The sequence below is a fragment of the Saccopteryx bilineata genome, chromosome 5 (assembly GCF_036850765.1).
Source record: "Saccopteryx bilineata isolate mSacBil1 chromosome 5, mSacBil1_pri_phased_curated, whole genome shotgun sequence".
Lineage (NCBI taxonomy): Eukaryota > Metazoa > Chordata > Mammalia > Chiroptera > Emballonuridae > Saccopteryx > Saccopteryx bilineata.
The window spans coordinates 144,383,198-144,404,709 of NC_089494.1; the positions used below are offsets into that span (position 1 = coordinate 144,383,198).

Here is a 21,512-nt window from a genome sequence, read left to right on the forward strand (position 1 = left end):
AACGCTACAACTTTTCCCTGCGGTTGGGGGTTTCACTCAGAGCGTGAGACTGCTGGCCGGATATCCTGGTCGCAGACAGTGAGTGAGAGTTTCCTCCAAGCGCCCCGGAAGTGGGCGCCCGCTTGTGTTACCGGACAGAGTGGCAGAGCCAGAGGTCTTTGAGTGGGCAGAAAGCCCGCCTGATTATGCTAGCAGCTCTGACTGACTGAACCTTACCCAGAGCCCTGTGCTGAGTGGAAATAGAGTGGGGAGTTGCCAGCTCTTTGAGCCTCTTACTATCCAGGCAGAGGCAGCAGCAACCCCATAGCTGGATTATCAGGCTACTAATTGAGGAAGGAAAGACTAGGAGAAAGGCTCCAGGAACACGGACTCTCTCACTGTCGGAGCCTATAAATGCTATTGAGCTTCGACTGCCAACGAGACTAAAGCACAATACATGACATTGCCATAGAGACTTATCAACTGCAAACCTCTACCTGAGCGTGCCAAAGGGGCAGAACCCGGGGTACAGAGTCACCGACCAGGAAGAGGGAGAGAAAAGAAAAAGCAAGAAGATAACCTCTCAAAATCAAGAATAATCTGCAGACTTTATAACCTATCCCATTTTATTATATTTGTTCGTTTGTTTCTCTTATCTTCATTCTTGATACTTTTTTTTCCTCCTCCAATTTGGCCGATTAACTCTCTACCGGTCTTACTCTCTCCTCTCCTTGAACTACACTACCCATAAGTGTTACATCTCCCATTATCTTTCCTCTTCTCTTCCTTTCTCTCTATGAGGGTTGCACTCCAAAACCCTTAACTCTCTCTCTCTCTCTCCTTTCTTTTTTCTTCTTTTAGTGGATACCTCTTTTTTTCTCTCTCTCTCTTTCTTTTCTCCCTCTATATTAGTTTCTTCCTTTCTCCTTTACATCTCCTCTCATTCAAACCTCAATAACAAACAAATTATCTTATCTGGGACTCAAACCTATGTTTGTGGCATTTTGGGGGTTTTTTACTTCACCTTTTTAACTCACTAGCAGTGCTCTCATCCCTAGCTCTCCATATTATCTAGTTCTTGTTCCACTAAATACAATAGTAATTTTTTAATTTGTCCCCCCATTTTTCCGTTTTCCTCTTATTCCTCTCATCATAACTCTTAGACAACCAATACCTAAAAGCAAATCATTTCATTCTTGACCCAAATTTTTTCCTTATTTGCTTTTTGTGGGTCCATACGCTCTTTTTTTTTCTTTTTTCTTTCCTTTTTTTTTTTCTTTTTTTCTTTTTTTTTTTTTTTTTTGCCCCGTTATTACTTTTCCCCAATTCAGGCCCTCCATCACAGGCATTGTTTGTTATAATTCACAGTCCACCACAAGATTTTCTCAAAAAAGAGGGGAGAGGAGAGGAGAGAAAAAAAGGAGGGGGGGAATAATTTCCTTTTTTTTAATTTTTATTTTATTTTTCTTTATTTCATTATTTTTTTTAAAAAAAAAACAACTCTTTTCGATTTTTTATTTTTTTTATTGTTATTTTTTTTAACTTTTTATTCTTTATTAAATCTCATTAATACTATCAACAAAACCACCCTCAGATGCCATTAAGGAAGAGAAAATCGAATATCATGGATACAAAAGAAAGAGAGGTAACACAGCTAGATGAGGAAAAATCTATGGAGAAAAAATTTAATATATTGGAAACCTTGGAGCTAAATGACAGAGAATTCAAGATAGAAATACTAAAAATCCTCCGAGATATACAAGAAAACACAGAAAGGCAATTTAGGGAGCTCAGAAAACAACTCCATGAACACAAAGAATATATGTCCAAGGAAATTGAAACTATAAAAACAAATCAAACAGAGATGAAAAACTCAATTCACGAGGTGAAAAACGAAATAACAAGCTTAGCTAATAGAACAGGTCAGATAGAAGAGAGGATTAGTGAAATAGAAGACAAGCAACTTGAGGCACAACAGAGAGAAGAAGAAAGAGACTCAAAAATTAAAAAAAATGAGATAGCCCTACAAGAATTATCTGACTCCATCAAAAAGAATAACATAAGAATAATAGGTATATCAGAGGGAGAAGAGAGAGAAAGTGGAATGGAGAACATACTCAAACAAATAATAGATGAGAACTTCCCAAGCCTGTGGAAAGAACTAAAGCCTCAAGTTCAAGAAGCAAACAGAACTCCAAGTTTTCTTAACCCCAACAAACCTACTCCAAGGCATATCATAATGAAATTGACACAAACCAACAGCAAAGAAAAAATTCTCAAGGCAGCCAGGGAAAAGAAGAATACAACATATAAAGGAAGGCCCATTAGATTATCATCAGATTTCTCAGCAGAAACTCTACAAGCTAGAAGAGAGTGGACCCCAATATTTAAAGTCCTGAAAGAGAGGAACTTTCAGCCACGAATACTATACCCATCAAAGCTATCCTTCAAATACGAAGGAGAAATAAAAACATTCACAGATACAGAAAAGATGAGGGAATTTATCATCAGAAAACCCCCACTCCAGGAATTACTAAAGGGGGTTCTCCAATCAGATACAAAGAACAAAAAAAAAAACAGAGCCACAAGTAAAAGCTCCAAGAAGAACACAATAAAACCAAATTTAAACTGTGACAACAACAAAAAGAAAGAGGGGGAGAAGATGGAGATTAACAGTAGCAAAGGACGAGGGAGTGCAAAAGTACTCACAAAATAGTTCGCTACAATGAACAGGGTAGGGACCCTTTTCATTACTCAAAGGTAACCACCATTGAAAAAACCACCACAGAAGCACATGAGATAAAAAAGATAGCAACAGAGGAAAGATGTATGGAATACAACCAAATAAAAAGATAGAAAAACGAAAGAGAAGGATCAAACAAGACACAAAACTAACAGAAAGCAAGATATAAAATGGCAATAGGGAACTCACAAGTATCAATAATTACACTAAATGTAAACGGATTAAACTCACCAATAAAAAGGCACAGAGTAGCAGAATGGATTAAAAAAGAAAATCCAACTGTATGCTGCCTACAGGAAACTCATCTAAGTAACAAGGATAAAAACAAATTCAAAGTGAAAGGCTGGAAAACAATACTCCAAGCAAATAACATCCAAAAAAAAGCAGGTGTAGCAATACTCATATCGGATAATGCTGACTACAAGACAGGAAAAGTACTCAGAGACAAAAATGGCCATTTCATAATGGCTAAGGGGACACTGAATCAAGAAGACATAACAATTCTTAATATATATGCAACAAACCAAGGAGCACCAAAATATATAAGACAGCTACTTATTGAACTTAAAACAAAAACTGACAAAAATACAATCATACTTGGAGACCTCAATACACCGCTGACGGCTCTAGATCGGTCATCCAAACAGAGAATCAACAAAGACATAGTGGCCTTAAACAAAACACTAGAGCACCTGGATATGATAGACATCTACAGGACATTTCATCCCAAAGTGACTGAGTATACATTTTTCTCCAGTGTACATGGATCATTCTCAAGAATTGACCATATGTTGGGCCACAAAAACAACATCAGCAAATTCAGAAAAATTGAAGTTGTACCAAGCATATTTTCTGATCATAAAGCCTTGAAACTAGAATTCAACTGCAAAAAAGAGGAAAAAAATCCCACAAAAATGTGGAAACTAAACAACATACTTTTAAAAAATGAATGGGTCAAAGAAGAAATAAGTGCAGAGATAAAAAGATATATACAGACTAATGAAAATGACAATATGACATATCAGAATCTATGGGATGCAGCAAAAGCAGTGATAAGAGGGAAGTTCATATCGCTTCAGGCATATATGAACAAACAAGAGAGAGCCCAAGTGAACCACTTAACTTCTCACCTTAAGGAACTAGAAAAAGAAGAACAAAGACAACCCAAAACCAGCCGAAGAAAGGAGATAATAAAAATCAGAGCAGAAATAAATGAATTAGAGAACAGAAAAACTATAGAAAAAATTAATAGAACAAGGAGCTGGTTCTTTGAAAAGATCAACAAAATTGACAAACCCTTGGCAAGACTTACCAAGGAAAAAAGAGAAAGAACTCATATAAACAAAATCCAAAATGAAAGAGGAGAAATCACCACAGACACCGTAGATATACAAAGAATTATTGTAGAATACTATGAAAAACTTTATGCCATTTCTTCAACAACCTAGAAGAAATGGATAAATTCCTAGAAAAATACAACCTTCCTAGACTGAGTCAAGAAGAAGCAGAAAGCCTAAACAGACCTATCAGTAGAGAAGAAATAGAAAAAACCATTAAAAACCTCCCCAAAAATAAAAGTCCGGGCCCTGACGGCTATACCAGCGAATTTTATCAAACATTCAAAGAAGACTTGGTTCCTATTCTACTCAAAGTCTTCCAAAAAATTGAAGAAGAAGCAATACTTCCAAACACATTTTATGAGGCCAACATAACCCTCATACCAAAAACAGGCAAGGATGGCACAAAAAAAGAAAACTACAGACCAATATCTCTAATGAATACAGATGCTAAAATACTAAACAAAATACTAGCAAATCGAATACAACAACATATTAAAAAAATAATACATCATGATCAAGTGGGATTCATCCCAGAATCTCAAGGATGGTTCAACATACGTAAAACGGTTAATGTAATACACCATATCAACAAAACAAAGAACAAAAACCACATGATCTTATCAATAGATGCAGAAAAGGCTTTTGATAAAATACAACACAATTTTATGTTTAAGACTCTCAACAAAATGGGTATAGAAGGAAAATATCTCAACATGATAAAGGCCATATATGATAAACCATCAGCTAACATCATATTAAATGGCACTAAACTGAAGGCTTTCCCCCTTAAATCAGGAACAAGACTGGGTTGTCCACTCTCTCCACTCTTATTTAATGTGGTACTAGAGGTTCTAGCAAGAGCAATCAGACAAGACAAAGAAATAAAAGGCATCCATATCGGAAAAGAAGAAGTAAAGCTATCACTTTTTGCAGATGATATGATCCTATACATCGAAAACCCCAAAGAATCCACAAAAAGACTACTAGAAACAATAAGCCAATACAGTAAGGTCGCAGGATACAAAATTAACATTCAGAAGTCAATAGCCTTTCTATATGCCAACAATGAAACAACTGAGAAGGAACTCAAAAGAATAATCCCCTTCACGATTGCAACAAAAAAAATAAAATACTTAGGAATAAACATAACAAAGAATGTAAAGGACTTATATAATGAAAACTATAAACCATTGTTAACGGAAATTGAAAAAGATATAATGTGCCTGACCTGTGGTGGCGCAGTGGATAAAGCGTCAACCTGGAAATGCTGAGGTCGCCGGTTCGAAACCCTGGGCTTGCCTGGTCAAGGCACATATGGGAGTTGATGCTTCCAGCTCCTCCCCCCGTTTCTCTCTCTCCTCTCTAAAAATGAATAAAGAAAAAAAAAATTTTCTAAAAAAAAAAAAAAAAAAAAGAAAAAGATATAATGAGATGGAAGAATATACCTTGTTCTTGGCTAGGAAGAATAAATATAATCAAGATGGCTATATTACCCAAAGCAATATACAAATTTAATGCAATTCCCATCAAACTTCCAATGACATTTTTTAAAGAAATAGAGCAAAAAATCATCAGATTTATATGGAACTATAAAAAACCCCGAATAGCCAAAGCAATCCTAAAGAAAAAGAATGAAGCTGGGGGCATAACAATACCTGACTTCAAACTCTATTATAGGGCCACGACAATCAAAACAGCATGGTATTGGCAGAAAAATAGACACTCAGACCAATGGAACAGAATAGAAAGTCCAGAAATAAAACCACATATATATAGTCAAATAATTTTTGATAAAGGGGCCAACAACACACAATGGAGAAAAGAAAGCCTCTTCAATAAATGGTGCTGGGAAAACTGGAAAGCCACATGCAAAAGAATGAAACTGGACTACAGTCTCTCCCCCTGTACAAAAATTAACTCAAAATGGATCAAAGATCTAAACATAAGACCTGAAACAATTAAGTACATAGAAGAAGACATAGGTACTCAACTCATGGACCTGGGTTTTAAAGAGCATTTTATGAATTTGACTCCAATGGCAAGAGAAGTGAAGGCAAAAATTAATGAATGGGACTACATCAGACTAAGAAGTTTTTGCTCAGCAAGAGAAACTGATAACAAAATAAACAGAAAGCCAACTAAATGGGAAATGATATTTTCAAACTACAGCTCAGATAAGGGCTTAATATCCAAAATATACAAAGAACTCATAAAACTCAACAACAAACAAACAAACAATCCAATAAAAAAATGGGAAGAGGATATGAATAGACACTTCTCCCAGGAAGAAATACAAATGGCCAACAGATATATGAAAAGATGCTCATCTTCTTTAGCTATTAGAGAAATGCAAATCAAAACAGCAATGAGATACCACCTGACACCTGTTCGATTAGCTGTTATTAGCAAGTCAGGTAATAGCAAATGTTGGAGAGGCTGTGGAGAAAAAGGAACCCTCATCCACTGTTGGTGGGAATGTAAAGTAGTACAACCATTATGGAAGAAAGTATGGTGGTTCCTCAAAAAACTGAAAATAGAACTACCTTATGACCCAGCAATTCCTCTACTGGGTATATATCCCCAAAACTCAGAAACATTGATACGTAAAGACACATGCAGCCCCATGTTTATTGCAACATTGTTCACAGTGGCCAGGACATGGAAACAACCAAAAAGCCCATCAATAGATGACTAGATAAAGATGTGGCACATATACACTATGGAATACTACTCAGCCATAAGAAATGATGACATCGGAACATTTACAGCAAAATGGTGGGATCTTGATAACATGATACGAAGCAAAATAAGTAAATCAGAAAAAAACAGGAACTGTATTATTCCATACGTAGGTGGGACATAATAGTGAAACTAAGAGACATTGATAAGAGTGTGGTGGTTACGGGGGGGAGGGGGGAATGGGAGAGGGAAAGGGGGAGGGGGAGGGGCACAGAGAGAACAAGATAGAGGGTGACGGAGGACAATCTGACTTTGGGTGGTGGGTATGCAACATAATTGAACGACAAGATAACCTGGACTTGTTATCTTTGAATATATGTATCCTGATTTATTGATGTCACCCCATTAAAAAAATAAAATTATAAAAAAAAAAAAAGAAAAATAGCATGCATTTTAAAAACTGTACTATTGCTGAATTTTATAATAATTAATTTTAAAGTGTTACAAGAGTCTCTTAAAACAGTTATGTGTGTAATTTTGATATTTAGTTAGTAACAGATAATCCAACTCAGGCTAGCTCAAAAAAACAGATAATTTATTGTTCTTGTGTTAAACAGCAGAGGAATTCTTAGACATAGCTTGATCTAGAACTCAAACCATGTAATTCAGTTTCAGTTTCACTGAGTTCTTAGGCAGGCTTTCTTTTCTTGTTCACAAGGGTAATCTAGCAGCTCCTTTGGGTTACTTCCTTTATATCCAGAAGGAAAGAGAAAGTCTTTTGATAGTTTGTGTGGAAAAAGAATGCACCCATCCCTGAACCAATCATGAAGAGCCAGGGATAGGTTATAATGATTGATTAAAGTCCATCAGAGTTCATGCATCTGGGCAGTGTCACCCAAGTTGAGTGGCTTGAAGTGGGGAGCAGTGGTACATCAGAGAGCTCAAGGGGAAAGAGGGGTCAGATTTCAGGGAAGCAGCCAGCAATCCTTCACTACAGGGCAAAAAGTGACAATTTTATAATCGCATTTTATTGATGTTCATGAACTGAGTGATATATTAACCTATAATTTATCAATTTTACCATATTGAAATATAAAATTTTCCCTGGACTACCTATGTCTTCTTTCTTAATTCAGGTGAATATAAAAAGCTTCCTAATTACTTTTTTTTTTTAATTTTTTTTTTATTTATTCATTTTAGAGAGGAGAGGGAGAGAGAGAGAGAGAGAGAGAGAGAGAGAGAGAGAGAGAGAGAGAGAAGGGGGGGAGGAGCTGGAAGCATCAACTCCCATATGTGCCTTGACCAGGCAAGCCCAGGGTTTCGAACCGGCGACCTCAGCATTTCCAGGTCGAGGCTTTATCCACTGCGCCACCACAGGTCAGGCCACCTAATTACTTTTGACTAAGCCATTCCAAGTCATGTTTTTACCGCAAGGTAAAACTGTAGATCTATAGAAATAAAAGAAATAAAGGTCCAGTATATCGCCAAAAGTCATTATTCAGATGTTGAAATTCAGTTTTTCAAATTATTTTAGAGCCCTAATTGCATGTTGAATTTTGTACAGATAGACTATAAGAGAGACCTGGAGACTGAAATTAAAGGGAAGGGCATGCAGGTGAGCCCACACACTCTGGATATCCAGAGAGCCAAGAAGGCATCTGAAATGGCCAGCCAGGTAAGAAATGTGTACATATGAAGCTTAAAACAACCACACTGAATTGTATATAGAGGAGTTTAAATAGCACTTCCACACCTGTAGCTTTGCGACACGTTACACATAAATATCTGCATTGCTATGGAAGGTTAAGCAAAGCTCTAAAGACCATTTTTTGTTCTTTTAGATAGAATATAAGAAAGACTTGGAAAATGAAATCAAAGGGAAAGGAATGCAAGTGAGCGTGGACATGCCAGATATGCTTCGAGCCAAGAGGGCATCTCAGATCTACAGCCAGGTTGGTAGAGAGTTCACGGCTCAGAACAATGTATTCTCATATCCAGTCACCACGTGTTTCTTGCGTTTCTGTGATTGACTCCTTTTTAAAGACACTGAAGTCAAGTCGCTGCACTCTGTTGAAAGGGAACCACTGGCCAAACATAACTAACTTCACTAATGAAAGGGACAACCGCTGCAGATTCAATTCAACAGACATTATTCAATGTCACAGCTTCCCCATGGGACCCCTGTTCTGTGTCCAAGGACATTGTGACTTTATTTTATTTTTTATTTATTTATATTTTTATAAGAAGAAAACTTTAAAATCTTTATCATAAACAAATTTTACAGTAGAATAATTATTTAATGCTATGAATTTTTGACATTGATTATTTCTCTTTACATTTATCTATTTCTTTTTCTTATTTAAGTATTTTTATTAATTTTAATTTATTGTGTTAACATAGATTCAAGTGCCCCACTGAATATAGCACCCCCAACCCCCTCCCCGCGTCCCCCATTTCACCCTCTTTTGCTCCCCTCCAACACCTCCCCCCTTCCCTCTGGGATTTGCTGTCCTGTTATCTGTATCTTTGTGTTATGTATATTCAATATCACTAATCCTTCACCATCTCTGATCTCATCCCCTCATCCCCCTTCCTTCTGACAGCTGCCCCTCTGGTCCCTGTGACCCTGCCTCTGCCTCTGTTCCAGGGGTAGTCAACCTTTTTATACCTACCACCCACTTTTGTATCTCTGTCAGTAGTAAAATTTTCTAACCGCCCACTGGTTCCACAGTAATGGTGATTTATAAAGTAGGGAAGTAACTTCAGAGTTACAGCAAGTTAAAGCATATAATAAAAATTACTTAGCAAGTACTTTATGTCGGATTTTTGCTAAGTTTGGCATAATTAATTTTTATAAAACAACTTATTATAGTTAAATCTATCTTTTTATTTATACTTTGGTTTCTCCACTACCACCCACCATGAAAGCTGGAACGCCCACTAGTGGGCGGTAGGGACCAGGTTGACTACCACTGCTCTATTCTGTTCCTCAGTTCACTTGTTTCCTTAGATTCCATATATAAGTGAGATCATATGATCTCTGGGGAGGCAAGGCTGGTACAATATTCACAAATCAATCAATGTGATTCATCACATAAACAAAAGGAAAGATAAAAATCACGATTATATCAATAGATGCAGAAAAAGCACTTGATAAAATCCAGCACCCATTTATGATCAAAACTCTCAGCAAAGTGGGAATACAGGTAACATACCTCAACATGATAAAGGTGATTTAAAAAAAAACAAACACAAAAAACCCAAAAGCTATTGCATACTTGGCTTTAATGTTCACCCTACAGAGACAAGATTACAAATAAGTTGTCTTTTACCCATATTAAATTGAATATTATCATAAAGATAATCATTTCCAACTAAAACTAAAAGGGAATAACACTGCACAAAGTATAAGGCGAAAGAGAATATTAAGTAAAATTAAGAATTAATTTCTTCATAAGATGTAATTTGCCAAATGTATCCTCTAGAAAAACTTGATATGGGAAAAATAATGACCCCAAAAAGAAAACATTTAATGGATGGAGAATTAAAATCTGATCTGAGCAAAAATATTCCTTAGTGAAATCTTTTCTTGCTATAAAATTTACATGGAAAAGAATGAATCCTAATGGAAAATAAATAATAAAGGGAAAATAAATGGTTATAGACAACTGATGAAAGAACTAAATTTGGTAATGGAGTTTATTCTGAAAATAACTTTTTACCAATTTTGTTAAAATTCTGGTTAAACCATAAGCAAGGCACTAAACATCTGCTAACTAAAAACTTCCAAGATGGCAGAGTCAAATGTCAAAGGAGTCTTCTTCACAGCCTCCTCAGACGACACATCAGTCAGGACGGTCCTGATATATATGTTTATCTGTCCCCTGTCTCATGGTAGCATGTGACCTTGGAGAAGTTGGCTCTTACTATGTCAGCTGAACTAATATTCTTGATAAAGACATAAAATAGGCAAATGGCCATTCAAGTCAGTGGAGGGAAGTTGCTGTCTCAAGAATAACAAGTCCATTCATTCATTCATTCAGCAAATACTTCCTGGGTACCCGTCTACATGCAAAATTAGATAGGGTTTTGCTCTTGAGGAGCTACAGGGTAGTCTAATAATCAAATAACTATGCAAACAGACCATTATGACATACACTATCAGAAAGTAAAGGATTTCCAGAGGAGGTGATGCCCAAGCTGTCAGAATTTCTGTTTTAACTTACCAGTGTTGATTATTTTTGAGTATGACACAAAATACATCTAATTATAAGGAATTTTAATTATTTTAAATATAGTGGAATTCTAGAGGATGTAATGATGCTATGGTGCATTTCAACATAAACGATGAATTACTTTTCCTGACAAGCAATAGTATGCTACGTTAAACTTTACTGATTTTGGAATTAGAGTGCCTGGTTTTAAATCCTAGTTCTGACACTTCTTAGTTAATGACTCAGTTTCTCATTAAAAGGGAATAATGATACCCTATCTGCTTATGTGGTTAATTAAATGAGCTAATGTGTGTTCAATTTTTAGAACAATGCCTATTACGTGGTATTATGTAAATACTGGTACTAGTAGAAGGTATTGCCCAGGTTGTATCAGAAGCTCATATAGTACATTTAACAGATAAAAAAATCTCAATCTTAAGTACAAAAATACTAACACCTCTGCCTTACTCAAATGTATTTTTATCTGAATTAGAAAGCAGAGCATAAAACTAGAAGCATGAAAACAGGTGGATGTAGAGAGCCAGGTTACTTGCAGGAACTATGGGGCAACTTTGAACAGGGATGGGACAAAACAGAGAGTGGCATGGCCTTCCTGAGGCCGTGGAGTGGATGAGGTGGGGGAGGGAACCGCTGTCTGAGCAGAGGGGAGGCTGCTCCCGGAACTGCTGGCTTACCCTGTTTGCAGACTCCCTTTATTTTTGCTATATGTCAACAACTGCTTTTAATCATAGGATATAATTTCCAGTCATGTGGTATAGTAAAATTGGAAGGAGTATCATTATCATTTTCTCTGTCTCTGTCTCTCTCATATATGTACATATGCATGCGTGTGCATGCACACACAAAGTTTCAGATTGATATTAACTACTTCTATTTCTAGAAAAAATATAAAGACGAAGCAGAGAAGATGCTTTCCAACTATTCTACTGTGGCAGATACTCCCGAAATTCAGAGAATTAAGACAACTCAACAAAACATTAGTGCAGTGAGTAGCCCTATTTGTTTAGTTGCCTCCTTGAAATTTTATGTTGTAAAGAGAGCCTTTGCCCTCATTGTCTGATTTCTTGCTACACTGCTTGAATTTCCTGTCAAATTAAAGAAATCCTTATTTCTTTAATAAGAATACCAAATATTCTTTTAGCTTATAATCTATTATTAGTGTTTTAGAATTACAAAATCAACTTTTTTCTTTAGTATAAGCTATAGTTCTTTTTAACAAAATTTTAAAATTTCACTCCAGAAAGAAGTCTAATTTTCTATACAGATTTTTATCTTGAAGATTAAAATAGTCATATGAAATGATTTCCTTCTTAGTTATTGATTATTTGCACTGATAATATATCTAGGATTTACTAGTTTTTAGCCAATTCTTAAACTTTCATATTTTTATTTTGACTAATATATTCTATCAGTACCATTAATTAAGAGATTGGGTCTATGTTTAAGGGATATATGAACTTGAATTCTAAAATGATAAAAATTGACCATACAACCAGTGTTTTAATGTAGAATTAGCTCATCAAAATATAAATTCTAGTGAGTCTGATGACTTCTGGAATATCTTCTGCTTTCTAATAAATGGCCAGTGCTGATTCTGGGCAGGCACCCTAGGCCTCCACAGTCAGGCTGTGCTAGGCAGGGGCTCCTGTTGGAAGGCACAGTCAGAGAAAAAGTATGTTTGGCCCTTATCTCCTGTGGTTTCATGGTATTCTAGCTTTTGGGGGAAACCATCTCTTATACTGCACTCTCCCAACCCTCACTGAGGCCTGCGGGGTTACCACATACCAAGAAAGGGATTTGTTCTGTCCTTATGGCTTTCTTATAAAGTTTTATTTACTTATTTTTTGTAGAGCACTTTTTTATTTTGCTTTGTATTTGAAAGGGGTAGATGTTGGTAGAGGTGGAGAGATGGGAAGGATAATGAATAAGGTGGAAAGTGAGGAAAATTCTAAATTATGCTGATATGGATGATAGAGCTAATATTTTCTTTAAAGAGAATGAGGCGTCTTTATGTTTGGAGAGTAACACTTGGTTAACATTTCATGCTGTTTTTGAGTTAAATGATAAGTACTTAGTGAACTTTTACAATGTGCGCTTTGACTTTTCTCAAATACCTATGTGGCATGTATATTTGAAGAAGGAAACTCTAGTTTTCCAACTTATATTCTTAGAGCCAATAATCTGTAGCCATATAAGGTACCAAGCATGCTCTAGAACATGGATAAGAGGGTTACTTGTAAGATTATCACTTAAGAAACCAAAGTTGGACATTTATTTTCACAAAGGACTATTTATTTTATTTTATTTTTTAATTGTTTTTTTTTACAGAGACAGAGAGAGAGTCAGAGAGAGGGTTAGACAGGGACAGACAGGAACGGAGAGAGATGAGAAGCATCAATCATTAGTTTTTTGTTTCGACACCTTAGTTGTTCATTGATTGCTTTCCCATATGTGCCTTGACCGTGCGGCTACAGCAGACCGAGTAACCCCTTGCTCAAGCCAGCAATTTTGGGTCCAAACTGGTGAGCCTTGCTCAAACCAGATGAGCCCACGCTCAAGCTGGCAACCTTGGGGTGTCGAACCTGGGTCTTCTGCATCCCAGACCGATGCTCTATCCACTGCACCACTGCCTGGTCAGGCACAAAGGACTATTTAATTGCCATTGGTACTCATAAATAGAAGCTATATTCACATTACTCTAAGACCTGAGAAATTGTCTTTGTATAATAAGTATTAAGCCTAAGACATGAATGCTAATAAGCGTATATTTATTCTTTTCCTTCTCTTGTGATAAAGGTATTTTATAAGAAAGAAGTAGGAGCTGGCACAGCAGTAAAAGATACTCCAGAGATTGAACGAGTGAAGAAAAATCAGCAGAATATTAGTTCAGTAAGTTCTCTATGGTGTTAATTATCTTTTCCAAATGTAAGTTAGATAAATGTTTTTCATTCTTTACTACACTGGTTGCCTTTTCTTTTTATTCTTCACTTTGCTGACATGCTATTTTTGTCAACTATCAAAGATCCAAGCTTTCAGAAGGAAAACCATAGCCTTGTTCCCCTTGGACCTGGAGCAGTGTTTCATCTTGCTCTGTGTAGTGCACGAGAGATCGATCACTTTAATAGTAGAGTCATGAAATCTAGGGTTATGCTCTGTGTAGTGCACGAGAGATCGATCACTTTAATAGTAGAGTCATGAAATCTAGGGTTAGATTTTATCTTATTAAACAGAATTCTCACTGTATTAAATTTTTCAGAGAAGGGATAAATTTCAGTACCTCTCTGCAATGTGGAAGAGAGGAATTTTACCCTGGAGAATGATTAAAGGCCTTAGAACATTTATTTGGTGGCTTAAGTGAAGGTTTCAAAGGCCCCATTCGCCTCTACTTCTGCTCCTACCAAAGAAAAACATATATTTTAACTATCATTTGTAGATTAACTTACCTTCCAATTCCTTTTGATCTTGGGGGGTGGGTGGGGGAGATGCTTAATGTTATGGGAACAATAACAAAAGTACTTGACATTGATAATGGATAATTGCTCTTCTTACCTCCAATAGGTATTCCCCCATCTGTTCTGTTTCTTTTAAGGAAGTAAAAAGGGTTCTTTTCTTTTTTGTTGTTTTTTTTTTGTATTTTTCTGAAGCTGGAAACGGGGAGAGACAGTCAGACAGACTCCCGCATGCGCCCGACCGGGATCCACCCGGCACGCCCACCAGGGGCTACACTCTGCCCACCAGGGGACGATGCTCTGCCCCTCTGGGGCGTCGCTCTGCTGCGACCAGAGCCACTCTAGCGCCTGGGGCAGAGGCCAAGGAGCCATCCCCAGCGCCCGGGCCATCTTTGCTCCAATGGAGCCTCAGCTGCAGGAGGGGAAGAGAGAGACAGAGAGGAGGGAGGGGGGTGGGGGTGGAGAAGCAAATGGGTGCTTCTCCCATGTGCCCTGGCCGGGAATCGAACCCGGGTCCCCCGCACGCCAGGCCGACGCTCTACCGCTGAGCCAACCGGCCAGGGCCTAAAGGGTTCTTTTCTTAACTCCCCTTTTTGACCTGCTCTTTACCTCCACCCTTGGAGGCAGAGCCTTTGTTTAAGTAATCCAAGTAAAAATTCCTTGATTCAAGTCATCTGTCAGGATCTCTGATAGTTGCATGGCATTCATTTCAGACTCTGAGCATGCATTGGGGAGAAAGAGCAGGAAAAGCAAGTAATGCTGTAAAAAATGTACTTCAATCTGAATTTATAAAAAATCTAAGAGTACTGGTGCAATAAAATCTCTGTAGCATGAATGAAGCTATCTTCTGCAGGAAGTACAAGAGGATTCTAATGTGATGAGGGTATTTATGTGTGTTGTGTTCCAGCATAGAATCTGTCTCAGACAACACTTAGGTCCGGCAGAGAAATTAGTTTGGCAGAGAAGTATAAAGTGTTTGTTTTCTCCACTTTCAAATGATAATATTTGAAATGTACTCATCAGTGTACTGGAATATAATGTTATAAATGTTCTGTAGGGTGCAATTCAATTGCCTACAGTGGAATGACTTTGCCATTTTGATTAGTTTAGAGTCACATGGAAAACAAAAACGTTCATCTTTAATCATGTTTAACTTCTCACCCAAGGAAAATCACACAAAGTAGTACAGTATATCATTTCTTCTCCCAGCATCCCACTGCTTCTTCTAGCAAACAATAAACACACGGCTCTGTATCTCTATGAGGGTGGGCCATAAACTCCTTCTTAGTATTCAAATGGAAAGTTGCCCTTTCAAGATTAGCTAGATCTGTCAAAGCGAGATATGATTCTCTAACATTTAAAGATCTCGACATTTTCCACCTCCAGAGTACAAGCCTTTTAGCTATTAGCTTTCTCTAAGAACTATTTTTGAATCTTATTTAGAGTTAGGCTGTTTCAGTGTACTTTCAGTTTAACTCTTTTGGATCCAGACTAATATTGGCATTATTACTCACATTAAATCCATAGACACAAAGCATAGGTGATATCTGAGATACTGAGGTACCACATTTTTGTGACTCATAGCATAAATTTTAGCCTTAATTAATCACTTTAACCATTACCAAGTGATTTCTAAGATTCTTTTGGTAGATTTAAATTTTTGCTAAATTTTAATGTGTACTTCTTAAGACTAGCCTATATTTTTGTATATATATTTTGCATATGTATTTTTTCTTGAATCAAATTTTCCATGAATTTTACCCTGTTAAGATAATACCTGATATGATATCATTAATCATTTCATAAGTTAAAGAGCTGTTTCTTATCCCATGCATAACAGTGTGCTGGTATTACCATTTGTTGGGTTGATATTCCTCTAAACAGATTTAAAAGAGGAGCTTTTCAGTGAATTGTATGACAGGACATAGGCTGGCTTTCTCCACTGTGTTTGTGTGGGTAAAAGATGTTTCCTGAGTTTCCGCCACTGGCTTTTCTATAGTGGTTAGGACATGGTGGCTTCTGCTTTTAGACCATCTGCCTCTGCTTCTCCCTTTCTAGGCTTTTATCCTGGCCATGTATATTTTCTGGATTATTTGAATTCTCTCAGTCAAATAAGCAGTGTTTCCAAGACTCTATAGCTAACTAAGTTTGACTTTTGCCTTTAAATAGATGCTAAAATTTAATTAACATATTAACAAATAACAACTACATTTTGGATAGAAAATAACAAATATTATATTTCTTATAATAATATCCAAGGGTTTTTTTGTGCATCTGCATAAGGATAAAATTTATTTTCTTAAGCAATATTTGTTACTTTAATTAAAAAACTCCTGCCTGACCAGGTGGTGGTGCAGTGGATAGAGTGTCGGACTGGAACACGGAGGACCCAGTTTCGAGATCCTGAGGTCACCAGCTTGAGCATGGGCTTATCTGGTTTGAGCAAGGCTAACCAGCTTGAGACCAAGGTCATTGGCTCGAGCATGGGGTCACTCAGTCTGCTGTAGCCCCACAGTCAAGGCACATATGAGAAATCAATTAATGAACAACTAAGGAGCTGCAACAAAGAATTGTTGTTTCTCATCTCTCTCCCTTCCTGTCTGTCTGTCCCTATCTGTTCCTCTCTCTGACTCTCTCGGTCTCTGCCACAAAATCAAAAACAAAACAAAACAAAACTCCTACAGGCCCTGGCCGGTTGGCTCAGTGGTAGAGCGTCAGCCTGGCGTGCAGAGGTCCCGGGTTCGATTCCCGGCCAGGGCACACAGGAGAAGTGCCCATCTGCTTCTCCACCCCTCCCCCTCTCCTTCCTCTCTGTCTCTCTCTTCCCCTCCCGCAGCGAGGCTCCATTGGAGCAAAGATGGCCTGGGCGCTGGGGATGGCTCCTTGGCCTCTGCCCCAGGCACTAGAGTGGCTCTGGTTGCAACAGAGCAATGACCCGGAGGGGCACAGCATCGCCCCCTGGTGGGCAGAGTGTCGCCCCCTGGTGGGCATGCCGGGTGGATCCCAGTTGGGCGCATGCGGGAGTCTGTCTGACTGTCTCTCCCCATTTCCAGCTTCAGAAAAATACAAAAAAAAATAATAATAATAATAATTAAAAAAAACCTCCTACAGTGATGGATAGGTGAATAGATATGGACTTATTTGCACTGTATATAAAGAAATCCTGACAGTATCAGATAAAACAAGAATTTATATTCTTATTGAAGGAAAATTAATGTTGAAATTATAATAATTATATGATAGTTACAGATGAAGAATTCTTAACTTTTTAAAGCCTTGTGTTCAATAATACTTATTTTTAAAAATAAATTATGTAGGTGAAATACAAAGAAGAGATAAAACATGCAACAGCCATTTCTGATCATCCAGAGCTAAAGAGAGTTAGAGAAAATGAGAAGAACATTAGTAATATGTTATCATATTTCTTTAAGTATTGTTTTCTATTTTATTGGCTAGTACCATACATGACAATTACAAAGGTGAAGTCCTATTACACTTAAAAGATAGAGATAAGATTTCACACAGTTATGTCCTCCACTATACCTACCAATGCCTCGTGTGCATTTATTTATCAAAAAAACAAAAAACAAAACTGTTACTGAATTCCCACTATATTATTGTTCTTGGGGGAATTTAAAGATGAGTGAGGTATACCCTAAGGTTAGGGGCTATGAATATTCTCAGTGACACTAGAAGAAACTGACATAAGACTAAGAAACGGTTATGCATTGTTTAAGTATTATAACAATAGCTAATATTTATTAGGAGTTTACTGTACTTTTTGAGAACTCTACATGCAATATCTCATTTAATAATAAGTAGTAATTCCTCTTGCAAAATGTTGTGGAAATGCTGAGAAGAAAGGCCGTGTCAGTAAGAGAGAAGAATAGTCTTGGAGAAGGAGTGACATTTGAGTTAGATCTTTAAGAATTAATAAAGGTTGGGCCCTCATGATGGAGGGCCTTCCTGGCAAAGCAAACTGAACATGCTCAGGATGCGAGGCTTACTCAAGGAGGGGAAGGTGTAGTGTGGTTAAATGTGGTTCATATGTAGATGCAGTTAAGTAGACTGCTGATTATTAGATCTTGACTTAAGTTGTTCTGATGTGCCCCTAATTTATCATGAAAAGATAATACTCCCTTAAAAATAGCTTTATTTTGAGATCCAAGATGGTGGTGAAGAGGCTGGAAGCTACACTCACCTCCTCTTAGGACCATAATGGAATCATAACTAAATTATAGAACAATCATCCTGAGTAAACAACTGATGCTTAGTTAAAGAAAAGTCTTATAAGCAGGTATTTACAGAAGAAGCCACATCAGGACTGGTAGGAAAGGTGGAGACATGAAAAGGTCTGGCCTCACTCCCATAGGTAGTGGCTGAGGTTTCAGAGGGATATCTTAGCTGTGGGGAGCTCCCCCTGAGAAGCATGGGGTCTAAACCCTAAGTCAAGCTCCCCACCCCAGAGCACCAGAGTTGGGAAGAGATATTCATATAACACCTGGCTGTGAAAAGCAGTGGGGATTCTCTCTGCAAGGGAGAGATGACAGTCTGCTTTATGCAAAGGCATCCTCTTAAAGGGACAATGCACAAAATTTTGTTTGTAGCCATTCAGCCTGGGCTCCATCAGAGGTAAGGCAAAGCAGAATAGAATTGTGTGAGGGGTGTATGGGGTTTGTGGCTCTGTGGAGGGAGCTGAAGAGACAGTCACCAGGATCCCTGTGCTGAGTCATTCTCCCAAATCACAGACACCATATTTCTTGGGTGGGACACTCCCATCCATGCGGCATCAACTTGGGGGAAAGTAATAGCCTCCCTCTCTGGACTCCCTCTTACTTCACCCTGTGGATCTTATACCCTACTGAGGTATACAGCCAGAGCATCATTAAATGACTGAGCCTAATAAGCAGCCAGCAGGTGGAGGCAGATAAAGGCAGGCAGAGGCAGAACTTGGGTACCTTGGGACTTTTGCTGACCTGACTGCCAGCCTAGTGCTGGTAAAAGCTGAACTTGGTGAACAGCTTGGCCTGTCCTGGGTGCACCCAGGCACAGCAGAGGCAACCACAAACTGTCTATTGCTTTTAGTTCCAAATAAGTTGTTGAAGGCCAGTCATAGGCAGTCTCATTGGCCTGCACCAGAGTCCCTCCCAAGAGGCCCAGAACCAACACACCAGTGGCCAGCTTCAGGCAACATCAAAACAGGATCAAATAAGCTTTCCAAGCAGCATACCCAAAGGGATCTTGGCAGGCAGCAAACTCAACTGAGGCAAATTCTGCTTCATGTGGTCAGCACCTGCACTGCAGCTCAAATGCCTTGGTCAGCTGAGGTCCACAGTCAGCCAGCCAGAGGGTTTACCCCATGCACCAACAAACCACTAACAATCAAGGCTCAGTTATAACAGAAGGTCCACGTAACCCACACAGAGGACATTCCTGGAGCACTAAACTCGGGTGGCTGGGGAGACTGCACCTCTGGACTTCACAGGGTACCTAGTACGTGGGCCACCACATGAAGACTAGGAGTCATAACTGATCTATCTCATAAACAGAAAAACAAAGCACAAAGAGGCAGCCAAAATGGGGAAGCAAAGAAACAGGCTCCAAATGAAAGACAGGAGAAATCTCCAGAAAAAGAGCTAAATCAAATGGAGGCAAACAATTTATCATATATAGAGTTCAAAGTAGCATGAAAGATGACATAGAAACCATAAAAAAAGCCCAGTCTGAAATGAAGGTTACAATATCTGAAATAAAGAATACACTGGAAGGAATAAGTAGTAGGTTAGATGAAGCATAAGTTTGAGTCAGTGATTTGAAAGACAACAGAAAAGAATCTGAGCAGCAAGAAAAAAAGAGAATTAAAAAGAAATAAGAATAGCTAAGGAACCTTTGAGACAACATGAAGCATAAAACATTCACGTCATAGGGGTTCCTGAAGGAAAAGAGAGAGAAGAGAAAAAAACCTACTTGAGCCTGACCAGGTTGTGGCTCAGTGGATAGAGCATCGGATTGGGACATAAAGGTTTGAAACCCCAAGGTTGCCGGCTTGAGCGCGGGGTTGCTAGCTTGAGTTTGGGATCATAAACATGACCCCATGGTTGCTGGCTTGAGCCCAAAGGTCGCTGGCTTGAAGCCCAATGTTGCTGGCTTGATCAAGGGCTCACTTGCTCTGCTGTAGCCTCCCAGTCAAGGCACACATGAAAGAGCAATCAATGAACAACTAAGGAGCCACAATGAAGAATTGATGCTTCTTATCTCTCTCCCTTCCTGTCTGTCCCTATCTGTCCCTCTCTCTGACTTTGTCTCTGTCAAAAAAACCCAACAACAAGAAACAAAAAAACCAATTTGAAGAAAAAAATGACCATAAACTTCCCTAACTTGGTGAAGGAAAATTACACACAAGTCCAGAAAGCACAGAGAGTCCCAAACAAGATGGGACCAAAGAGGCCCACACCTAGACACAGTATAATTAAATTATTAAATTAGCAAAGGTTAAAGACAAAGAGAGAATCATAAAAGCCACAAGAGAAAGACGGCTACTTACCTACCAGGGAGCTCCTATGAGACTGTCAGTTGATTTCCCAACAGAAAGAGATCAAGACAGAGGGGATTGGCATGAAATAATCAAAGTGATAAAAAACAATAACTTATAACAAAGACAACTTTACCCAGCAAGGCTGTCATTTAAAATTGAAAGAGAAATAAAGAGCTTCCCAGATAAGAAAAACTAAGGTAGTTCATCACAAACAAACCAGTACTACAAGAAATGTTAAAGATCTTGCTTTAAGAAGAAGAAGAAAAACATTCAGAGAAACATAGTTAAAAGAATAAATGAAATAAATACATATCTATCAATAATCACTTTAAAGATAAATGGCTTAAATACTCCAATCAAAAGACATAAGTAGCTGAACGGATATGAAAACAAGACCCATGTATATGTTGCCTGCAAGAGACCATCTTCAGAACAAAATGTACACATGGACTGAAAGTGAAGGGATGGAAAGTGATATTTTATGCAAATGCAAATGAAAAAAGCTGTGGTAGCAATATTTATATCTGACAAAATAGACTTGAAACAAAAACT

The 21,512-nt window shown here is 38.0% G+C and overlaps 1 protein-coding gene across 8 annotated transcripts in view; it reads left to right on the forward strand.

The window, feature by feature from the left end:
• NEBL (nebulette) overlaps positions 1-21,512 on the forward strand; it is a 501,273-nt gene that overhangs the window by 431,505 nt on the left and 48,256 nt on the right. For 5 of the 8 annotated variants that reach the window (XM_066233811.1, XM_066233816.1, XM_066233813.1 and 2 more), the window contains 4 exons: positions 8,306-8,416; positions 8,583-8,693; positions 11,857-11,961; positions 13,773-13,865. The exons of 2 other annotated variants lie outside the window; for them this stretch is intronic. In XM_066233811.1, the coding sequence (XP_066089908.1) occupies positions 8,306-8,416; positions 8,583-8,693; positions 11,857-11,961; positions 13,773-13,865 (420 nt within the window). The remainder of the gene's footprint in view (positions 1-8,305; positions 8,417-8,582; positions 8,694-11,856; positions 11,962-13,772; positions 13,866-21,512) is intronic. One more of the 8 variants, XM_066233814.1, reaches the window with a different exon arrangement.